We start from the raw sequence: 21,452 nt of genomic DNA on the forward strand, positions 1-21,452 counted from the left end.
AGGAGCCAATATGTTGTTGTTGGCCATTGAACCTCTAGGTAGCCAGGCTGTACAACCTGCCAAACCTGAAATTGAGGAACATCACAAAAATTTTTTACCATCTTATTCCAGCTGCATACAGAGAGAAAAGAGAGCCCACTTGTTTGACCACAACACTGCACGAGCATTTATTTTTCCAAAGTTCTGTTTCATCATGTCAACCTTGATTTTATTTTCTAACCCGTACGAACCCTTTTATATCTCATCTATTCTTACACTCCCATCTATGTATATATATATACATATACATATATACACTTTATATACTTAAACTGGCCCCCCAAGCCTAATTCATAACCCCTGCCCTCTCAGCAATATGCCAAAACCTATGCCTCCACCACCTAGCCGTCATCACCAACTTGCCTTCTTCCCTCCCCATCCCCGCCCCAGGCCTGACAGACTCCAACCTCATCCCCCCCTTCCCGTCCTTCACCCCATCAACAACAACCAAATCCTCCCTCACCTCCCTCGCCCTCCTCACCAACCTCCTCGCCCCCTCCCGATCCCCACTGTTCAGCAACCCGACCAAATAATCACACAGCATCCCAAAAGTCATTCCCACCTCCTTCTCCCCCTCAAACTCCTTCCGGAAAACCTCCTTCGCCTTCTCCACCTCCCCAGCCTGACAAAACCCACTGATGACCCTCTCCCAAAAAACCCTGTCCACATTGGCCTTTGGTCCGTGAAGACGTCTGTTCTTGATCAAATCCGCCACCGCCTTCGAGTTGGGCGGGTTCTGACTGAAAAAGTGTTCCGCCAACATGGTGTAGATATGCGGCGTCGGCTCCAACCCAGACTGCAAAATCTGCCCATACACCGCCTTGAGCGTCTCCTTCCCCTCCTCCCCCTGATCAACCAGCAGCTTGATAATCTTGGCATAAATCATCATATTCGCCCTTATCCCACTAGCCTCCATCTCCGTGATAAACTTCCTCACATGCGCGAGCTGCTCGCCCTTCGGCCGGTCAGCATAATTCCTCATCGTGCCCTCGAACAGAATCGTAAACGTCGCGGCATCCGCCTCAATCCCGGCGTCCTGCATCTGAGACAGCAGCCTCCGAATACCAGGGATATCCATCTTGAGAACCAACGGCCGAAGCAGGATGTTGAATGTATGGATATCAGGGTTAATCCCCTGCTTCCCCGCCCACGCAAGCACAGTCATGACATCCTTTTGCCTGTTCGCTTTGAGCAGGCCCGATATCGCGGCATTGACAGGCTCGATAGACGGCTTGACCGCCACAAGCGGATTCTTCTCCCTGCTCGCCCACGTCCTCTCCATATCCACCAACGCCCTGATCCCCCCTTCCGCATCCCCGGATTTGAACAACCCCGCCACGCGAGACGTCCAGATATGCGTATCCAGCTTCACCCCAGCCGTGATCAAATTCTCCCACATCTTATCCAGCGCCCCCTTGGACCGAGCCCTGCTACACCCCTCAATCAGCGCGCTCCAGGTCCTGATCGTAGGCTTGATATTAACCCTGTGCATGCTCTCCCAGACATGGTTCGTCAGTTCCGTCTGCCTGAGCTGCATAAATGCCTGAATAAAATAGTCAAACAAAGTCGGATCCTCACTCATGACTCTGATCCTCTCCTCGTCCGGGTTCTTGTCCGGTCCCCAAAAGTCAACCCACGCCGCCTTCACTTCTCGAAGGCTGGCCCTCTTGAGAGCGGTTCCAATCCTGCGGTGGATCCCCTCCCGGTGTTGACGCCGCTCCGCCTCCGGAGTCCTCACCCGCATGTACCAAATGTGATTGCCGTCTTCCTCGCCGAGGTCGCGGATGTACCTGAGCAGATCCTGATACTCGGCAAAGTTATACTCTAGATCCCGATCATTCGGCGGTTTCGCCCGCGTCAGGACATTTTTCATCATCTTGGTAAACATCGAGGCTTGATCCCTCGTCTGGTAGTTGGAGTTGATGCGGTCGGTGAGCATTCGATACGTCGCATAGGCTGCCCAGCTGATGTTGTACCGAGAGGTGTTCAGCTGCAGTTTTTCAGGGGACAGTGAAATAAAGAGCTGAGTATAAGGCACTGCCAAGCTCGTCTCCAAGCCATGGACTGTTTTATGGAGCGTCTTCGTATCAGGCGTCGGAGCGGCGTTTCGTCGAGGCACTTCTTTCAGGAACTCGGGGTTGTGCTCGATGAAAACGTCCCACGACTGCAGCAGGTCTCTTATGAGGATTGCACGGTTGGCCATGGCGGCCTCATAGTCTTGCAACGTCGGAAAGGCATCTGGTGTTGTCTCCTGCCGGGTGATGTGCTGGACCAACGTGAGAATCAGTTTGCCCCAGGCGACATAGTACAAATTGGACAGCCCAAACGTGACTTCGGTGATACGCGAGACAGAGGGAAGCCTGGGGTCGTCCGGGTTGGCGATCTTGACTCTTGTGAGATAGCTCAGAAAATCGCGAGCCACTTCGTCCTTCATGAGTTCGCGTATGCCGGCCTTGGCCTCCATCAGTGGCTGCAGTTTCTCCTCGAAGAAGGCAAGGGCGGCCTCGTATTCATGGTCGACAGTCATCATCTGCTTCAACTTGGCCACATCTTCGAAAAATTCAAGGCTGCTGCCCACGGGACTGATGTTGATGCCCTCCTTCTCTTCTCGTGTCTCTTCCCGTGCGTTGCGCGTTTCCGATATTGGCTGGGGGTTCTCTGGTTCCTCTGCTGCTTCTAAAACCTCGGGTGTCTCTTGTGCTTCTGGTGTCTCGATTTTCTCGGGCGCCTCTGTCGTTTCCATGACGGCTTGTCCCACTATCGTCTCCTTGCTCTCTGGCATTGGCGCTGGCTCTATCCTCTCTGGTGCCTCAGCTGGAGCCGAGACCGGCGCAGGCTGGGCTGCTTGGGGCACCGAGGGCGGAGAGAGTTTGACACTGCGAGTACTTGGTCCACTCGGCTTGATCGACGGCACAGAAGGAGCTGGTGGTGCGGGAGTAGGTGGTGGTCGGACTGGACCATCTGGTTGCGCTATATCCCCAAGAATGGACCTAAACATGGCCACGGCAGCGGCACGTTTTCTCGAGGCAGCCTCGAGTAGATCGGACGGTGGTTCGGGTTCTTCATGTTGCTGCCGGGTGCTGTTCGTAGCTGTTCGAGCAGGTCTCGGTCTGGGGCTGGAGTTGGAGCTATAACTTCGTGGTGTTGAAGGACGAGGACCCCGCCCTCTGACGGCGGCCAGCAGCTGGACTTCGCATCGTAGGCAGACGTTCCTCCCAAGATCACGCATGTTCCGTTTTGAATGCGCCGACCTTTTGTCGCCTGCGATTGCGAGTTGTGTCGAGGTTTACATATAAAAAGAAGCTCTAGCTTCAAATTTTAAGGACAAAAGCAAAACAGCCAAAGCCAATCGGGGGGGGACCAGGAACAAAAATGCCCCACATCCCCCACATTTCGACAACAGGCAGCATCCATTGACATGCTTGGCACCCGAGGGTACCCCCAAAGGGGCAACTTGTCTCCCGATACGTCATTGTAACCTTTGACCTAATATCTTAGTGATATTCATCTTATCTTATTAACAAATATCAAGATGACTACCCTCCAACCCCGGCCGCCGTATACCGATGCCGAGCTGCAGAAGCTCTACCCCCCCAACCTGGACCTGCAGCTCGTCCAGATCCTCATGCGCCATGTAAGTCATTCCTTCACCGTCCTATACCACGAACCCAACATACGTCTAACCAACCCCCCCAATCCCCCAGGGCGAACGCACCCCCGTCTCCCCCCGCTTCCAAAACACCGGCCTCCCCCCCTTCTGGCCCTACTGCACCTCAGTCCGCCAAATAACCTCCACCATCCTCTCCCCTTCTTCTTCCTCTCTCACAACCCTCCAATGGACCCGCCGCCTCGAGACCTTTTCGCGGGAATCCGACTCCCCCACCCTCGCCCTCTCCCCCACCTCCCACCCAGACAACATCTGCGACATGGGCACCCTGACCGACCTAGGCCGGCAAACAACCTCCTTCCTCGGCGCCCGCCTCCGGGACCTCTACATCACCCGCTTAGGCTTCCTCCCCCCGGCAATAACCTCCCCCTCCCAAATCTACCTCCGCACCACCCCCGTCCCTCGCGCGTTGGAATCCCTCCAACAGACATTTTCTACCCTCTACCCCCCTAACACGCGCCTTCCCTCCCCTGAAACGGGCATCTTCCCTACACCGGTGATCATCACGCGGGCACATGCGGATGAAACGCTTTACCCCAACGATGGCAACTGCAGGCGCTTTGCGGCTTTGTCACGGGCTTTTGCGCAGAGGGCGGCGGATAGACATAACAACACGCCTGACATGGAATACCTCAACCAGCTGATAGGCAAGTGGATGGACGGAGGGAAGGTGGCGGTTGACAGCAGGCCGAGACTTTCTGGTGTGATGGATACGATTAATGCTACTTTGGCGCATGGACCCGAGACAAGACTACCGAAGGAGTTTTATGATGAAAAGGCGAGGGGGATAATCGAAAAGATTGGGGTGGAGGAGTGGTTTCAGGGTTACAGAGAGTCGGAAGAGTATAGGAGGTTGGGGATTGGGGGGTTGGTCGGGGATTTGGTTGAGCGGATGGTCAAGAGTGTGGAGGGGAGGGGTGATGGGGTGAGGTTTGGGTTGCTTGGGTGTCATGATACTACGCTTGCGGGGATGCTGGCGAGTTTGGGGGCTTTTGGGACGGAGAGGTGGGTGCCGTTTACTAGTCATGTTGCTGTTGAGTTGTTTAGGGATAATATGAAAGGGGAAGGAAAAGGGGGGGTGGTTTGGGGGTTTGTTTGGAAAGGGGAAAGAGATTGGGAGACGGCCGGCGGAGGAATTGGGGGAAGAGGAGAAGAAGAAGTTGGAGGGGTATTATGTTAGGTTGAGGTATAATGATGAGGTGGTTACTGTGCCGGGGTGTAGGATGGAGGGGAGGCATTTGGAGGGGGATGAGTCGTTTTGTACTCTGGTGAGTGAGACTTAATGTGTTTGGGATGGGTGAATTTGCTGACTGGGATGTAGGCTGCCTTTAAGGAGATTGTGGATAAGTTCACGCCCAAGAACTGGAAGCAGGAATGTCGGATGGGCAGAGGGGAGACGGTTTCTTTGCCGAAGGTGCCGGAGCCGGCTGGGTATTGATGGCTTTGAGACTGTGGGAGCATGAGTAGATGCATTTGGCCGAGTGCGTAGGCTGGAGCTGGGTGGTTACATATGGTAGGAAACCATCGTACATTATCATCACATGAAAGCACACCTTCTAAAGCTCAGCTATGCCTTGAGTTTCTGAGTGCCAGTCCTGGGGTTTGGCAATTATGATACATCATCTTGTGTGTGTGTCGATGAAGTTCAACCACTGGGGTGTAGTATGTGGCTTGGTCGGTGTCCGAACGGACGAAAGAAACAGCTTCTGACCAAACAATAAAGGGGGAGTTAAAAGCGGGAAGGAACGTGTGTCTTGATCATCATTGGTTGTTTGCGGGTGAGGCTCGAGTCTATATTGACCACATCTCTTTTCCTGCTCCCTCGGGAGAGAGCGATGAGCGGCCTCCCTCGGACTTGTTTTACTGTGAATTTCCATGTTTTGACATGCTGAAGACCGAACAGCAAGTACGAGCTGAACGAGATTCGGAACACTCCTTGTTCTGGAATAAAGAGTTGCGGTTGCGTAGGTTATGTGTGATTGGAGCGAAGGTTCAGCTGGCACTTGTACACTCTCTCTTAGCGCAGGGGACTGTAGGCAAAGTAGCAGCTTGTCACCAGTTTGGGAGATACCCTGGATGTAAACTTGACATCGGTCTTTTTGGAGGTGGCTCTGCCAGGAGAGTTTGATTTTGAGAAGAGTAGGATCTGCAGTACTATTATTGAGACATTTGCAGGTCAGATCCGTTTAAGAGTTTGCCTGAGAGTGATCCTGGACATGCTGCTGATGTCAGCTGTGATGAAAGGGTAAGGCGAGTGAGACGATTCCATGACAAGTAGCTAAAGTTTTCATGATAATTCACCTGTGAGAAAGTAGAGAGATATTACCTTGACCTAAACACTTGACTCTCAATATAATATATCTTAAGCCGTCTCAATGTTGATGTATGCCATACATCATCTAAAATCTATTTACCACCCAACCAAACCCAAAGTCTCTGGAAGAAAATAAACGAAAAAGCAAAGAAAAAGAATGCAACGTAAAACAACAAAAGCCGTGAGAAGCGTCCAAAAGCCCAAACCGGATATCAGTATATATACCGAAGAAAAGAAGAACAGAACCCCCACTCGTCCAGTAAAGGAATACCTTCTCTAGTACAGCCCAAACACAGTCCCGCTGTATTTTCTCTCTCTCTCTCTCTCTCTCTCTCTCTCTCTCTCTCTCTCTCTCTCTCTTTATCCATCTCCATACAAATCCCATTTCCCCTTCAAAAACTCACATAATCGACCCACCCCTCCCCCAACAACCTCCCCAATATCCCTCCCCTTCCTTGCACCCTCTCCCTCAACCCCTCACCCACCCCATCTCCAACCTCCCGTCCCCGCCAACCATAACCCCCTCATCCCACCCCGTCATCATCCCCGGCAGCTCACCATAAAACCAGTCCAGAACCTCAACAACCCACCCCACCAAATCCGGCTGCGCAGCCCCCTGCAAAACCCAATATCCCCCCCGACAGACACTCTCCGCCACCCCCCTTGTCTCCTTCCACCCCCACCTCATCGGGTCAACGCCCGCTAGCTTCCCGGATAAAGTAACTTCCACCCCTATTGGGCCGTCGATTACCGCCTCAAACAAAACCCAATACAGCCTCCACATCTTCGGCCAAAGCAGCACCAACCCCGACCAGTAAAACAACAACCCAAGCCCAGTCTGTGTATCTCTAAAAGCAAACGTTTCCATAAACGGAATCTCCGGTTGGTATGGCAGGGTGGCAGGGTCCGCTATCCAGAATGCTGACCGGGAGAGGGAGGTGAACCATGCTGAAAGTCGGAGTTCAATATCCATCATGTTTGACAAGAGGTCTTGGGCAAGTAACCGGCGGGAGAGGGTGGGGGGGGTGTCAGGGGAGGTGATGTTGTTGAATCTGGCGAACAAGGCCGGGAGGAGGGATAGGAGGGACAAGAGATTGTCGAGCGGGGATGGGGGGTGGGATTCGTAGGGTGTGGTTTGCCATTCGGGACTTGACAAAAAGGTTGGCGTGGAGGAGAGGAGGGCCGTCCAAATTGCTGCTGGGCGGTAGATGCGAGCGAAGAAGTGGTGGTTTGGAAACTGACGAAACCCGGAGGGGCCGAGGCGGCGGACGGTGGAGGTTTGGAGGGAGGGGTCTTTCCATGGTGGGAGGGTGGGGTTGTATGTGATGGAGTTGTTGTGCTAGACGTCACATCACGGGTTAGAATGGGGGAGGGGAGGGGAGGGGAGAAAAAGGGGCAGATACCTCGTAGAGAAACATGAATATACTATCCGTCTGCGTTCCTTGACCTCCTCGGGATTCGCTCGGTGGTGCGAGGTGGACCATACACTGCGAGAACAGCTGGAAATCGTCCTCCCCGGGGTAGGGCGTCAGATCAGGGGATTGGTAAGTAGGAAACGACACAAAGATTGTCCGGTTTTGTTCCCCCTCGTCTTCATCGGTGGCGTAGGCTCTGGTCACTGAGCCTAGTGGTGTGAAAAGGGCCGCGATCTGGACTTGAAAGGTTTGTCCTCCGCAAGAGACTGAAATCAAGTCATCCCATGCCGGCCGAAAGGGCGTGTTGGCTACGAGCTGGAAGCTGCCGGTGTCGTCGCTTCGTTTGGATGACGACTGCTTTCCACTGCTCTTTTTGGATTTGACCACCCGGGGAGGGTGCGAGGAACACCGCCCTTGGTCTTCGATAGTGCCGATGATGAATACCGTCTCGCGCTCGTAGCCGGCGCATTCTCGGCCGCTGTCGAGGCATTTTCTGCAGAGAGGGCGCTCGTTGTCACACTGGAGATGCTGGGTTAGTTTCTGAGACTCTTCCAGAAGATGATGGTCATCCTCGAGGTTAGCTATATGGAAGAAATTACCTTGACTCGACGAACTCGGCAAGCTAGATATCACCGTCAGCTATGACTCCTCCCATTTAAACCCGACAGCTTGGACGCCAGACTTACTGTTGCAGCCTTTGTACTTTCCTGGAACTCCGACTGTACCGGGGATAGTCAGCAAGATATCTCCCTGTGTGGACAAGGACAGTACCGTAACTACCCAACAGCCCGTGCTAGGGCCAGTGACGTCTTGCCACAAGGAGAAGTAAGAAAACTCACCCATATTGATGACTATCGGCTTAGTAGGTATATATGCAGCGACGACTCGGCAGACTGAAACGGCAATAACGACAAAATCAGACAAGACAGGTGCTCATAGTGGTGTGTTCCGCGGCCCATTTGTACTTATTCTCCCCCCTATGGTTTGCCTTCAGGTAACTCATCCATCAAGGGGGGGGGTTCAGAAAACAAGCCACGCAATACACCTTTCTTCGTAATCTTCTTGTTGGCTCCAGAATAAACAGGATGATGGGTGATGGGTACACTCTTCGATCCAACAGGTCACTCTTCTAGTACCCGACGCCGTGCGGCTCATATCGTTGGGTGGTGACTTGGATCGGCACTGCCGTTGGGAAGGGAGAGGGGGGGTCAACTAGGTACTAGAACATCAAAGACCTGCGACTGGGCTACCGTACATGACCTGCAGGTAACTCGTGAAAGATATCTTCAAGTTGGGAAAGCGCGGTTGTTTAGTAACTTTTATTTTCTTGTTGGATCTTGGAGAGTTCCTAACCAAACGGCGTCTACCTTGGCACTCACCACGACCACATGGTGGTAGGCTGAGATCAACACCCTCCTCTCTCTCTTCGCTTTTTCCAACACCCCCACCCCCTCCTAGCTCGAGAGGCAAGGCACGTCATAGAAGGCCTGGTGGAAAGAAAGAACGTTGATGCTAGCTGCATGGGGTCATCTGGTGAGAACACGAGCATGCCCCGTTGGCGTTGAGTCGCAGTCGCGGTACGCGGACCCACGCAGTAAGAACTCACTTGCTTTGAGAGCGGAGTCGGACTCGAAGAAACAATAAGATTGGAACTGACCAGCCGTCATGTGTGGTCTCCCAAACGAGCGGGAGGGAGGGCACTTGGCCAGTTCCAGCCGTACTCCACTAAGAGACAGGTATAGTCGGCCGAGGCTTGAACGAGAACGAGAAGTCATAAGGCATAGGGCTGAGCACACGGGCGTTGCAGCATGGGGCATGATGGGATGGTTAGGTGAAGAAGGCGCGCAAGCATGTTCGGGACGCAGGCTGAGGTGGCTGACGAGGGGGGACGGTAAGTGGTAAGCCAGCGACAGTTCCATTGGACGAATTGGCTATTGGCCGACTACCAAGTTTGGCATGCGGCGCAGGCGGGAGCTCCATAGGAGGCCATACATGATCCAATCCAATTATCGCAACCGAACCAATGAAACCAACGAGAAGCGCCAACTGCTCCCCGATGAAGGCATCGCATATCATGGGGCACTGGGCATCTGGAGAGAAACTCGCCGACTGCCTTGAAGGGAGCCGCGAGGGAGCACGCTGCAGTTTAGGTAGGTAGGTAGCCTTCGGCGTGTGATGTCGAGATATCCACAGATGGTGTGCACAGGCTGACTCAGTTTAAGCATCTTTTGAACCTTGCATCATCCACACGGAACAGTTCCGGAATTCGGGTTTCAACTCCGTCATATTAGAGACGACCGTCGACTTTGCCGCGTCGCCGGAAATTTGGGGCCAGCCGCTGTCGAAACTTATGTACAAGAACGGTAGGAGGTATCATCAGCGTCGTGGTAGCTTACCAATTAGCACAGCCGTTGTCATGCTGTTGGTAGTGTTGCGTCTCGGATATTGGCGTGTGCAAGAAATACCTTCTCACAGGTACTTGTATGGGTTGAGGATACCGTTCTATCGCCTAGGTCAGCCTTGGCTGCCACAAAGTCTGGGGAAAGAGAGAAAAGATCCTACCGGGTCAAACGTGTTCTTGATGTTCTTCATCAGGCCAACCATGGTCGGGTTGCGGCTGTAGCCGATGTACTTCTTCTTCATGAGGCCAAGCCCATGCTCGGCGCTGATGCTGCCCTGCCTTTCCGCAATCCACTCATAGACATATGGTTCCAGCACTTTTTCCACCCGCTCGTCGAACCGCCGCGTGGACACATTGAGGTGCAGATTGGCATCGCCCATGTGGCCGTACCCGACGACCGCTCTGACAGGGAACTCGTCCGTGTCGCCAAGCAGACCAGCGGCGTCGATCCGGGCCTTGACGTCCTCGACCATCTGATAGAGTTCTTTCAGGGGAATCGAAACGTCGTATTTGTACACGCCGCCGAGATGGCCCAGCGCCTCGGTGATACCCTCACGCCATGTCCACAACGACCTGATCTGTGTCTCGTTCTCGGCAAGCGTTCCATCAGCCACAATGCCCTTTTCCATGACGTCCTCCAGGAATGACTGAAGCTTCTCTGCGTCGTGTTCGGCGTTGGAACCGCTGGTCTCGATCAAGCAGTAGAAGGGATACTTTTCCTCCAATGGGCTCTTGTTGCCTGTGACATCTCGTACCAGCTGCTGACTGCCCTCGTCCATCAGCTCGAAAGCTGAAAGAATCTCGCCCAGCTGACCCTTGGCTTCACGGAAAGCCTGTTGGGCCAGCTCGTAGGACTCAATGCCGAACAAGGCCACGTTCTGGGCCGCCGACCGCTGGGGACATTGGATCGAGACCTTGGTGATGATGCCGATGGTGCCCTCAGCCCCGATGAACAGCTGCTTCAGATCGTAGCCAGTGTTGTTCTTGCGAAGCTTGCAGAGGTCGTCCACAATGGTGCCGTCGGCCAGAACGGCCTCAATGCCCAGGGTGGTGCCGTGCAAGCTCCCGTAGCGGAGAAGACGCAAGCCTCCGGCGTTGGTAGCCAAGTTTCCTCCGATGTGGCATGAGCCCTTGGCCCCGAGATCCAAGGGGAAGATATAGCCCTTGCTCGCCAGAAACTGATCCGCCACTTCCAGAATAGTTCCCGCCTCTGCCACCAAGATGCCGCTGACCTCGTCGAACTCGATAATCTTGTTCATGCGGCTCATGTTGATGACAATCTCGTCAAAGACCGGAACAGAACCGCCAACCAGACCGGTGTTGCCACCCTGAGGTACCACGGCCAACATGTTGTCATTGCAGTACTTGAGGATCTTGCTGACCTCTTCCGTGGTACCCGGCTTGAGCACCAACCTGCAGTGGCCGCGATATTTGTTCATCCAATCACTGTTGAAGGGGGCGATGTCGTCGGCAGCGTCGCTTGTCACACCGTCAACCACGGCAGACTCACTTCCCAGTACGTCCTTGAAGAACTTGACATGTTCTGGGGTGACTTGGGCGAATCTCGAGTCTCGTTGGATGTCGGGGTACTTTTCACTGGTGAGCTCGCCCTTTTGGGACACGGCTGTCGGTTGGAAAAGTCTTGGCCTCGATGTGCTGATGTGTCTGACGGTATGGCGGGAGAGGGACTGCCTCAGGAGTGGTTGTCTGCTCACTTCTGTGGTGGATCTGGCGAGCCTTCTCAAGACGGGCGTTAACTGGCAACGGGCGGCCATTGTGAGCTTGTTAGGTAGATATCCAACTTTTTTTCTCAGCTGAACAGAAATTCGGGAGGAAAGCTGGATCTATATGGTGCGCCCGGCAGAGGAACTGATTATAAACTGAGCGCCTGTCTCGTCCAAGACCGTGGGTTGGGGGCCGATATATAACAGAGAGTATGACTTCAACTTTGAGATTTCAATGAGAGCAGCGACATCGGTTCACACACTGTTAAAACAGCCGGCCCGCCTAAACCCCGCTGCCAGCTGCAACTGACTTTCAGCAGCGGCAGCAGCTGCCCCGCGAGAATACTGAGAGAATATGGCTTGGCAGAATGGTCTGTGCTTCCCCTCTTGGAGCTGGGCTGGGGGGAGCTGTCAGCCTCAAGCTCGTCGTCACAGCTGTGGTAGCCTGCCCTTCCAAACCAAAGCCAACATCAACCACCACGACCTCGAATTCCACTGCCCAACCCCACTGCCCGAATTGCTATCTAAATCCCCGAACCAGTACTCGAACCTCCAGACTTAACATCCAAACCCCTAGAAATCTACAATCATGGCATCGGGCTACGATAGAGCGCTCTCAGGTACGTGTTACCTCCCATCCAACCCCAACACCACCACCAATTCCCCACATCCTTGCTTGCAGCCATCACTAACAACCCTTACCACGTACAGTCTTCAGGTACCTTTCCAACCACCACCACCCTCTCTCCTCAAATCCAAACTAACTCTCCCCCTCCCCAGTCCCGACGGCCACGTCTTCCAAGTCGAATACGCCGGCGAGGCCGTCAAGCGAGGAACCTGCGCCGTAGGCGTCAAAGGCCAAGATGTCGTCGTCCTCGGCTGCGAGAAGCGCTCGGCCATGAAGCTCCAAGACACCCGCATCACCCCCTCCAAGATTGGCCTCATCGACACGCACGTCTGCCTCGCCTTTGCCGGCCTCAACGCCGACGCCCGCATCCTCGTCGACAAGGCCCGATTAGAGGCCCAGTCCCACAGGCTCAACCTCGAGGACCCCGTCACGATCGAGTACATCACCAAGTACGTTGCCGGAGTGCAGCAGCGGTACACACAGAGCGGTGGCGTGAGACCTTTTGGCATCTCCACGTTGATTGTGGGGTTTGATAAGGGGAGTGAGGTGCCGAGGTTGTATCAGACGGAGCCGTCGGGGATCTATTCTGCTTGGTAAGGTTTTTTGGTTCTGGGATTTTGGGGTAGAAGGATGCTGATACCCATTCAAGGAAAGCGAATGCCATCGGCCGTTCCAGCAAGACAGTCCGCGAGTTCCTCGAGCGCAACTACAAGGAGGATATGGACCGGGAAGCCACTGTTAGACTCGCCATCAAGTCTTTGTTGGAGGTGGTGCAAACTGGCGCCAAGAATATCGAGATTGCCATCATGGCGCCTGGCAAGACGTTGGAGTTGCTGCCGGTGGAGGATATTGAGAATTACGTCAAGAATATCGAGCAGGAGAAGCAAGAAGAGGCGGACAAGAAGAAGAAGGGCCGGACTCCAGGGCAGGGAAGTGCTGCCATATTGACTCGGCAAAAGGATGAGTCTGAGCAGTAGGGTGTTGGTCAAGGAGCAGAGATAGATGGGATGGCGCCTGGCTTTTAGAGCAGAAGCGAGCGCTGGTTGGTTGAGGAATTCAAATGTATGATAATACCACCCACTTGCAGTTCACACGATGAATTCATATCAAAGATGGCAAGACTCCATGCTGTCATCTCCCAGATGTATGTTTTTATTCTTCTTCCATGGGTATCGCAAATCCAGTAAGTAGTAAACGCTCGCTTTGTTTTATATATATGCTTTCTTGGTCTTCTTCCTCCTTACTTAACCCAACTTGTCAACATCGGCATCGGGATCAAACACGGTCGGCCTTTCTTTCTTGGCGGCTACTCTGTCATCCTTGAGCATCCTGGCGTCGACCCGGACGTCGTCGGCCTCCACGGTGATGGCGGCCTTGGGGGTGAGGGCGTCGAGGACGAAGTGATTATCGCAGTGGGGGCAGTACTCGTCCGCCTCCTCAAACTCTTTGACGTCCTTGCGGAAGCATTTTTTGCACTTTTTGCAGGCGAAGACCATCTCGAAGGACTGGAGGAGGGGGTGGGTTTGGGATTCGGTGTGGCAGTCTACGCAGTCGAACCATTTCCTGCAACAGGGGGAGCGGATCGAGACTTGGGCGTTTAGAATATGTTTACTGGGATGCGAGCGTTAGCGAGCGAGACCTATGTTGTGATGGGCTGGTTGGGATAAGGTGTGATGGTGTTGTTTGGGGAAATGAGGTGTACGTACCACATGTTGTCAAAGGGGGGTAGTCCTTGCGGTGGTGGTTAAGCTTTTGTTGGTGATTATCGTGAGGCAGTTGGTTCGTGAGATTCGGAGGGTGGGCAAGGATCGGAGATACGGCTTGGCTATCCCGTGGGTTGTTAAATTAGGTATCGGCTTTGGAGGAGCCCTCATCATCATGGTGTAGTAGTAGGTAGTGGGTGGGTGGTGGGGGGGCGTGGCAGAAGCGGTGGAGTGGGGCCGATGATAAAAGCTTGGCATTATTTATAAGAAGTGTGGGGACATGTACCTTTATTACGTTGGGCTTCTACAGGGCAAGAGACGGATGCGCTCCAGGAACTGTGCATGAGAAGATCTAGGTTTGGAACCAACAGACGGAGCTTCTAGAATGGGGCTGTTGGTGTGTAAGAGGGATGTTGTTGGTCGGTTGGTGGTTTGGGGCTTAAGTAAGATTTGTAGTGAATATTTTACTTTGTAGAGACCAGTGAAGAGGTACCCGGGAAGTGGGTGAACAGGTACCGGTGGTCGGGACTCGGGAGCGCACCGTGCACGTGGAAGGGGCTGTGGGAAGAACTGCACTGTGGGGCTTCGCAAGGCACACCCTTGGATTAGTCAACCAACAGGCAACCAACCCGCAGCCACTATGTCAGAGCGCCGTTTCAACTCTTGCCATTGAACTTTTAACTTCTCTTTCTCACCACCCAATTGCCACTGACAAAAAAGTCGCTGCCATCCCATTGCCCGGCGTTTGTTTGCGGCAACCTCGCCGCACCCGTACCGATAAGATACATTGGGACAAGATGCCGCCGAAAAGAAAGGCGCCTGGCACTCAGGGTGCGGCGGCGAAAGCTGGTCGCACCTCGGCGCTCTCAACGCCCGGTCCTGGCACGCCGCGCAGTCTTGATAGCTCCATGATGTCCGAGGAGGATGAGGACTTTTTGAACGACGAGGATGTCGATGAGGCTCAGAAGCAGCGCGAGGACATGCTCGCGAAGGAGGCGGACCAGTTCGTGAACAAATGGGCCCTCACCTCCAAGAATGTGGACGGCGGTGAGGAGGCGGGTCAAAGAACCTACGATGCCGCCTCTCAGTACTTCAAGAAGAGAGACTACTCTCACTACCAGCTCAAGCCCGATCACCAGAACCGCCCGCTCTGGATCGAGCCGGACGGGACCATTGTGTTAGAGCGCTTCAGCCCACTGTCAGAGCAGGCCACAGACTTTCTGATCACCATTGCCGAGCCAAAGTCGCGTCCATCTCTGCTTCACGAGTACCGCATCACAACGCACAGCTTGTATGCCGCTGTGTCGATTGGTCTCAGGCCGCAAGATATCATAAACACGCTCGATCGCTTCCTGAAGACACCGCTGCCTCCCAGGATTCTCAACTTCATTAGCAGTTGTACCCAGAGCTACGGCAAGGTAAAGCTCGTGCTCAAGAACAACAAGTACTTTGTAGAGAGCGTTGATACACAACTGCTTCAGAAGCTGTTGGCTGATCCACAAATTCGTGCAGCCCGCATCTCTGGGACTACTGACATCAGCACCAGCTATGCGCCCACCATGGCCGGCTTGGTCATTCCCGGCACCAAGAACGCTGCCGGCGTCCACCAGGCCGATCTGAAGCAGGGGAATAATCAAAATGGCGAGCAAGGGCAGGCAGGCGCCGAGGCCGATGTCTTTGCTGCCTTGAATGAAGAAGATGATGATGACGAGAAGGAAGCCGTTCACTCTTTTGAGATCTCGGATGCCTCGGTCGAAACGGTGCAGAAACAGTGCCTGGAGATCGGCTTCCCAATCCTCGAAGAGTACGACTTCCGAAACGACAATGTGAACCCTAACCTCGAGATTGACCTCCGGCCCAACACTCTGATCCGGCCGTACCAGGAGAAGAGTCTTAGCAAGATGTTTGGCAACGGCAGAGCCAAGAGCGGTATCATTGTCTTGCCTTGCGGAGCGGGCAAAACGTTGGTGGGTATCACGGCTGCTTGTACCATCAGGAAGGGAGTTATTGTCCTCTGCACGAGTTCTATGTCAGTCGTCCAGTGGCGCCAGGAGTTCCTCAAGTGGTCCAACATCAACCCAGAGGACATCGCTGTCTTCACAGCCGACAGCAAGAACAAGTTCTCGGGGAGTACTGGCATCATTGTCACCACATACTCCATGGTGACCAACTCCAGAGAACGGTCTCACGACAGCAAGAAGATGATGGATTTCCTCAGAGGGCGAGAATGGGGGCTGATGCTCCTCGACGAAGTCCACGTCGTCCCCGCCGATGTCTTCCGCCGCGTCATCTCGTCTATCAAGTCGCACTCTAAGCTTGGTCTCACCGCCACCCTCCTCCGTGAGGATGACAAGATCTCCCATCTCAACTTCCTCATCGGCCCCAAGCTCTATGAGGCCAACTGGATGGAATTATCTCAACAAGGCCACATCGCCAAGGTCCAGTGCGCAGAAGTGTGGTGTTCCATGCCCCCGGAATTCTACGACGAGTATCTCCGCGCCAACTCCCACATGAAGCGCACCCTCTACGCCATGAACCCGAGGAAATTCCAAGCTTGCCAGTACCTGATTAACTATCACGAAGCGCGCGGCGATAAGATCATCGTCTTCTCTGATGAGCTTTACTCTCTCAAACAGTATGCTCTCAAACTCAAAAAGGTCTTCATCTACGGCGGCACCGGCCAGGCGGAGCGCATGCAAGTCCTCGAAAACTTTCAGCACAATCCCGATGTCAACACTCTCTTCTTGTCCAAGATTGGCGACACCTCCCTCGATCTGCCCGAAGCAACCTGTCTCATCCAGATTTCTTCTCATTTCGGCTCCCGTAGGCAAGAGGCCCAGCGTCTCGGCCGTATCCTACGAGCCAAGCGCCGTAACGATGAAGGCTTCAACGCCTTTTTCTACTCTCTGGTATCGAAAGACACCCAAGAGATGTACTACTCCTCCAAGCGCCAGGCCTTCCTCGTTGATCAGGGGTACGCCTTCAAGGTTATCACTCAGTTAGCCAACATCAACGACACGCCCGATCTTGCCTTTGCCACGCCTCAGGAACGCCGGGAGCTTCTTCAACGAACGTTGGTCGACAATGAGAAGGGCTTTGAGCAAGACGCCGAGACTGATGATCTGTTTGGGAAGCCCTCTGGCAGGAGAGGTGCTGGGGGTGCCAGGGGAAGGAAGGCTGGGAACGGGGTTAGGAGGACGGCGGGTACGCTTGGGGAGCTGTCGGGTGGGCAGGATATGGCGTATATTGAGCAGAACAAGGCTGCGAATAAGGGGTTGAAGGGCAAGGGGGCGGGGAAGAAGGCGGATGCTGGGGGGCAGAATTCGTTCTTCAAGAAGATTCAGAGGGAGAAGGAGAAGATTAAGGGGGCGAGATAAGAGGCGTGCCCATTGCGGCTTTGCGTTGTAGCAGTGGCTTTTGGCGTTTTGAGACGTTTAGCGAGCAAGGCAAAGGGTGTATTAGATTGTATTTTTTTTTTTTTTGGATCAGCAAGATTGACACAGCATCATATCACAAATGGCGTTGGGCTTGGGATGGGGTTGGGCTGGGTGGCTTGCTCCAAGAAGGGGGTATATAGACAGTTTGCCTTTGGCTCTGTTTCGTGAGAACTGCTAATTGCATGACAAATACTTGATGCCATCATGAACTGCATTTGCCTGATGCTCTGGAACATCAAAATTCTACCAAAAAAATAAACAAAGAAAACCAATTAAAAAAAGAAAACCAATTCTAGAGCCATGATCTAAGTCGGGCATAGTGTCTTTGATGTATACACCTGTCAGGGCAAATCTCCCCCCCCTCTTTCAAAGAGGTAAACAGTCTAATCAAGATCATCCTTTTCAACCCAAGTAGGTATTCTTTCAAACAATGCTCGAAAGTCTAATGAATCTGTGAGAGATCTATACGCCCCCCTCACTGCCTCGGCGAGAACCTCGCACAAACCGAACCCCTTTCCACGAGCAGCCCCAAGATTGACCTCCACCCCTCTACCCACTGATTCCCATCTTTTTGGAGAGAATGATACACCATCTGAGGCCGCCCTCCCATCCATTGACGCCCCATCTTTTTGAGAATTGTAGCTCCCAGACGACCTCATCTCAAGCTGTCTCCCTCTCATTCTCCCATCCTGCTGGGAATAGTCGCTGTCAGACGGCCTCATGCCATACTCTCCTTCTCTCATCTTCCAATCTGGCAGGCGGTTATTTGAAGAATTCGCCGTCCAAGTCCCATGATTCACCACATCACTCCCCCCACCGAGACTGCTGACAGTTCACACCGGTTCCCCCATTCCCACCGTCCTGCTGGAAGTAATCAGGAGGATACCACGTCCCAACTCACCCAAACCCCCTTATCTTCACCACCCTCATGAGACTTTTCCTCACTCCCCACCCTACTGGAAGTTATTACCAGGAAACCGCGTCCCATTAACCCCCTGCACCCCCTGGCCCAACTGACTAGCCACCACCGTCGCCTCCCTCACAGCCCTAGCAACCGTCCCCCTCACCCTCCCCTCCTCCAGAACCAACAACCCCCCAATGGTACACCCCCCCGGCGTGCTAACCTTATCCCTTAACAACGCAGGGTGATCCCCATTCAGCACCAACCCCGCAGCCCCCTTCATAGTCTGCGCAGCCATCCTCTGCGCCTCCGCCCTCGGCAAACCCATCGCAACAGCCCCATCAATAGCAGCCTCAAGCATCAACGCGAAAAAAGCCGGCCCTGACCCACACAGCGAAGTGCAAACATCCATGTTTGACGGAGGGAGGTAGACCACCTCGCCAATCCGCTTGAAAATCCAGGTAACCGTCCCCATCGTCTCGGGGTCAAGAGGGGGGTTGCTGATTCCGATGACGGTCATGCTTTCCCTGATGAGGGAGGCAGTGTTTGGCATTGCGCGGACGATTTGGCAGTTTACGGGCTGGCCGCCGTTGGCGGTGGTGAGGGTTTGGGAGAGCTGGGTTTCGGTTACGCCGGCGAGGATGGAGATGAGGAGTTTACCACTGAGGGAGGGGGCGAGGGAGGGTTCGGAGAGGAGTTCGTTGACCATGTAGGGTTTGCAGGCCAGGAGGATGATGTCGGCGGATTGGACGGCGGGGAGGTTGGAGTTTGTGAGGATTGTTACCGGGGTGGTGTAGGAGGAGAAGGCGGTCTTGAGCTTTTTGGCGGATTCGGGACGCTTGACGCAGGCAATGAATTTGGAGGGGAGGCGGGGGGTGGTGGTTGTTTCGTAGAGGGGGGTGGAGGTGCCGGAGGGGGGGGGGGAGGTGGATTTCTCGTCGAGGGAGGCGAGGATGCCGGAGAGGATTGCTATGCCCATTGTTCCTGGGGGGAAAGTTAGTTATGTGAGTGGTGGGAAGGGGGGTGAGGGGGGGACATACCGCAGCCGATGACGGCCATGGTGAGCTCGGGGGAGCTGGTGGTTTGAGAAGCGCTCATTGTATTGTGTAGTTGGGTTTAGATGTGTAGTATAAATGTGAGATTGACCGATAGGTTATGTGAGTTGAGATGTGCTCACAGAAAACTTGTGCCAAAGTTCGGAGTGAGATGTGAAAGAAGAAGGTGCGTGTAAGTTGCTGCGTTTGAAGACTCACTCAACTTTTGTGGACACTCTTGTGACGGAGAGGGGCAATTTTGATAATATAACAGACAGAAGAAAAGGAAAGAGCAACATGAACACACACTATAATAAATCACGGGCAACAGCTGACCATTTTTTTTATATTTATTTATTTATATTTTTATTTTAATTTTTCTTGTTTCTACCATCTATCACACCGAACTCTCATCACCAAACCCATCACAACTCATCTTCCACACCCTCTTCTTGTGTCACCATCTTTTTCTCAAAATTCCAAAACCATTTCCCAGGGTCCAAGTGGCCAAAAACTCACCCCACTATCCCCCGCCACAACCCTCACCGCCTACCCAAAAAGCGCCTAGATTACCTGTATCCCCAGGGCGGTGGTGCACGAGCCATCACTAGGTAATGGACGACTCTCACAAGCCTCCAATTGCCCATCAAGGTCCAGCAGCTCAACAACCACCATCATCTTCAAATACAACTGTGCCAAGACAGCAACCACAAAACCCACAACCAGAACGTGCCGTCGCTGGTCATGGTCCAAAAGTCAATAACACCCCCAACAATACAAAATGGTCCAAAAACAATAGCCAAAAACTAAAAAACCTTTCCAACTACATCAACAACAACAATTCAACCGGCACAAACCATCATCATCATCATCATCATCATCATCACCACCACCATCACTCCACCAAAAAAATGGCCGACCCCTTCGAAGTGCGAATGCGCTTCACAAACCAGCTGAGGCAACTCAACGCCTCGGTTACGTCTGCCCAAAAGGCGGCCCAGTTCGCGCTCAAACACCATGAAATGGGGGAGGATTTGCATTCTTGCATTTTGGAGCAGCTTGAAAAGGTCCCTTTACCCTCCGCCCCTTACATCCCCACATCATTACTGACAAAAGGACAGAACAACATGAACACCCGCGCCAACATTATGTACTTTATCGAACACTTCCTCGACCTCGCCCAGAAGGAATCCCACCCTGAATACGTTGTTCTCATGCAGCGGGACATCATCCGCGTCGTTGACGCTGTCGCTCCCGAAGATGGGACCGGGATCGCAAACGTCAAAGTTGCGAGGAAGGTCCTGCAGGCGTTGGCGGCAAAGTCGTTTCTTGATGGGGAGCTGCTGAGTCAGATTGAGGAGGTGTTGAGGGAGAGGTATTCTGCCGCGCAGCAGGATCTGGCGCTCATGTCGTCGCCTACTACTGCTGTTGGGGATGGTGATGTGGGTGGGGGTGGGGGGGTGCCTACGCCGCAGACTAGGGTTTCTATTGGTGGTGGTGGGAAAGGGAAGATGAAGTTGGATAGGAAGCAGGTTGAGCAGAGGATTGAGGAGGATAGGGAGCGGCATAAGAGGCAGAGGGAGGGGATTTGGGCGGTTAGTCCGGAGAATGAGGCCGAGTTGAGCAAGTTGTGGGAGGAGACGAGCGAGCTGGGGGAGGATGATGAGAGGATGTGTGATGAGGAGTGGGAGGAGTGGAAGGAGGCGATGGGGGGTGGGTGTGGGCATTGGGGGGAGAGGACTAATGGGGATCATCACTCATGAGTGTTTGACTGGTGGAGATTTGTTATGGTACGTATGGCGTTTTGGGAAGGGGGAAATAATAACTTGGGGAAACAGCGGGTGTTTGGGGCGTTTATTTTTATTTTGATGGGGAGGAAAAGCAGGATTGGATGGCTGTTGATTAGGTGTGATACCATACCTATAGTGCTTGTGTGTATATATATATCTTGTGGGACTTGGAGGTAGGTACAGGCCTCTTTGAAGAAGCGTCTGGGAAAAGAACTGTAGCTTAATTATTGACACGGGGTGCTGTTTTATACCGACTACCTGCCTGCCTGCCTGCCTCCCTGCCTGCCAGCCTCCCAACACCAAACCAGAAACGCCGCTGTACAATTTACACACAAAAGTAAACGTACAAAAAAAAAAAAAAAACCAGAGAAATAATCCGCATGATCCTGGCCAGTTACC

The 21,452-nt window shown here is 53.5% G+C and overlaps 9 protein-coding genes across 9 annotated transcripts; 4 read left to right on the forward strand and 5 right to left on the reverse strand.

Annotated features, from left to right (window-relative positions):
* Window positions 1-325: 325 nt before the first annotated feature.
* On the reverse strand, window positions 326-3,268 carry QC764_709910 (uncharacterized protein; the record flags this gene model as incomplete). The annotated part of the gene is made up of 1 exon (XM_062950611.1): window positions 326-3,268. One exon carries the CDS (start codon window positions 3,266-3,268, stop codon window positions 326-328), a length of 2,943 nt encoding a protein of 980 aa, XP_062796640.1.
* Window positions 3,269-3,393: 125 nt separating this feature from the next.
* Window positions 3,394-5,396, forward strand: QC764_709920 (uncharacterized protein). Its single transcript, XM_062950612.1, is given in 4 exon segments — window positions 3,394-3,673; window positions 3,744-4,799; window positions 4,810-4,974; window positions 5,028-5,396. 4 exon segments carry the CDS (start codon window positions 3,572-3,574, stop codon window positions 5,142-5,144), a joined length of 1,440 nt encoding a protein of 479 aa, XP_062796641.1. The 5' UTR covers window positions 3,394-3,571; the 3' UTR covers window positions 5,145-5,396.
* A 1,093-nt stretch (window positions 5,397-6,489) lies between these two features.
* On the reverse strand, window positions 6,490-8,278 carry QC764_709940 (uncharacterized protein; the record flags this gene model as incomplete). Its single annotated transcript, XM_062950613.1, has 4 exons — window positions 6,490-7,359; window positions 7,424-8,016; window positions 8,122-8,154; window positions 8,275-8,278. 4 exons carry the CDS (start codon window positions 8,276-8,278, stop codon window positions 6,490-6,492), a joined length of 1,500 nt encoding a protein of 499 aa, XP_062796642.1.
* A 1,626-nt stretch (window positions 8,279-9,904) lies between these two features.
* DLD2 (D-lactate ferricytochrome c oxidoreductase) lies at window positions 9,905-11,807 on the reverse strand (the record flags this gene model as incomplete). Its single annotated transcript, XM_062950614.1, has 2 exons — window positions 9,998-11,807; window positions 9,905-9,937 (listed from the first exon to the last, which is right to left on the reverse strand). Exons 1-2 carry the CDS (start codon window positions 11,609-11,611, stop codon window positions 9,905-9,907), a joined length of 1,647 nt encoding a protein of 548 aa, XP_062796643.1. The 5' UTR covers window positions 11,612-11,807.
* Window positions 11,808-11,985: 178 nt separating this feature from the next.
* Window positions 11,986-13,330, forward strand: PRE6 (Proteasome subunit alpha type-4). The gene is made up of 4 exons (XM_062950615.1): window positions 11,986-12,180; window positions 12,272-12,278; window positions 12,341-12,781; window positions 12,838-13,330. The coding sequence occupies exons 1-4, from the start codon at window positions 12,150-12,152 to the stop codon at window positions 13,163-13,165; spliced, it is 807 nt and encodes a 268-aa protein (XP_062796644.1). The 5' UTR covers window positions 11,986-12,149; the 3' UTR covers window positions 13,166-13,330.
* Window positions 13,331-14,200, reverse strand: QC764_709970 (uncharacterized protein). The gene is made up of 2 exons (XM_062950616.1): window positions 13,895-14,200; window positions 13,331-13,799 (listed from the first exon to the last, which is right to left on the reverse strand). Exons 1-2 carry the CDS (start codon window positions 13,897-13,899, stop codon window positions 13,433-13,435), a joined length of 372 nt encoding a protein of 123 aa, XP_062796645.1. The 5' UTR covers window positions 13,900-14,200; the 3' UTR covers window positions 13,331-13,432.
* Window positions 14,201-14,688: 488 nt separating this feature from the next.
* On the forward strand, window positions 14,689-17,268 carry SSL2 (DNA repair helicase RAD25; the record flags this gene model as incomplete). The annotated part of the gene is made up of 1 exon (XM_062950617.1): window positions 14,689-17,268. The coding sequence occupies one exon, from the start codon at window positions 14,689-14,691 to the stop codon at window positions 17,266-17,268; it is 2,580 nt and encodes an 859-aa protein (XP_062796646.1).
* A 616-nt stretch (window positions 17,269-17,884) lies between these two features.
* PRO3 (delta 1-pyrroline-5-carboxylate reductase) lies at window positions 17,885-19,461 on the reverse strand. Its single transcript, XM_062950618.1, has 2 exons — window positions 19,270-19,461; window positions 17,885-19,213 (listed from the first exon to the last, which is right to left on the reverse strand). The coding sequence occupies exons 1-2, from the start codon at window positions 19,325-19,327 to the stop codon at window positions 18,282-18,284; spliced, it is 990 nt and encodes a 329-aa protein (XP_062796647.1). The 5' UTR covers window positions 19,328-19,461; the 3' UTR covers window positions 17,885-18,281.
* Window positions 19,462-19,663: 202 nt separating this feature from the next.
* Window positions 19,664-21,291, forward strand: QC764_710010 (uncharacterized protein). The gene is made up of 2 exons (XM_062950620.1): window positions 19,664-20,330; window positions 20,385-21,291. Exons 1-2 carry the CDS (start codon window positions 19,878-19,880, stop codon window positions 21,024-21,026), a joined length of 1,095 nt encoding a protein of 364 aa, XP_062796648.1. The 5' UTR covers window positions 19,664-19,877; the 3' UTR covers window positions 21,027-21,291.
* Window positions 21,292-21,452: the final 161 nt, after the last annotated feature.

This window comes from Podospora pseudoanserina, assembly GCF_035222485.1.
Source record: "Podospora pseudoanserina strain CBS 124.78 chromosome 7 map unlocalized CBS124.78p_7, whole genome shotgun sequence".
NCBI lineage: Eukaryota > Fungi > Ascomycota > Sordariomycetes > Sordariales > Podosporaceae > Podospora > Podospora pseudoanserina.

Coding starts and splice junctions, on each gene's coding strand:
- QC764_709920 (XM_062950612.1), top strand. CDS start 3,572: ATGACTACCCTCCAACCCCGGCCGCCGTATACCGATGCCGAGCTGCAG. Junction 3,674..3,743: donor TCCAGATCCTCATGCGCCAT/GTAAGTCATTCC, acceptor CCAATCCCCCAG/GGCGAACGCACCCCCGTCTC. Junction 4,975..5,027: donor ATGAGTCGTTTTGTACTCTG/GTGAGTGAGACT, acceptor ACTGGGATGTAG/GCTGCCTTTAAGGAGATTGT.
- PRE6 (XM_062950615.1), top strand. CDS start 12,150: ATGGCATCGGGCTACGATAGAGCGCTCTCAG. Junction 12,782..12,837: donor TCGGGGATCTATTCTGCTTG/GTAAGGTTTTTT, acceptor TACCCATTCAAG/GAAAGCGAATGCCATCGGCC.
- PRO3 (XM_062950618.1), bottom strand. CDS start 19,327: ATGAGCGCTTCTCAAACCACCAGCTCCCCCGAGCTCACCATGGCCGTC. Junction 19,214..19,269: donor CATGGCCGTCATCGGCTGCG/GTATGTCCCCCC, acceptor CTTTCCCCCCAG/GAACAATGGGCATAGCAATC.
- QC764_710010 (XM_062950620.1), top strand. CDS start 19,878: ATGGACGACTCTCACAAGCCTCCAATTGCCCATCAAGGTCCAGCAGCT. Junction 20,331..20,384: donor TTTTGGAGCAGCTTGAAAAG/GTCCCTTTACCC, acceptor ACAAAAGGACAG/AACAACATGAACACCCGCGC.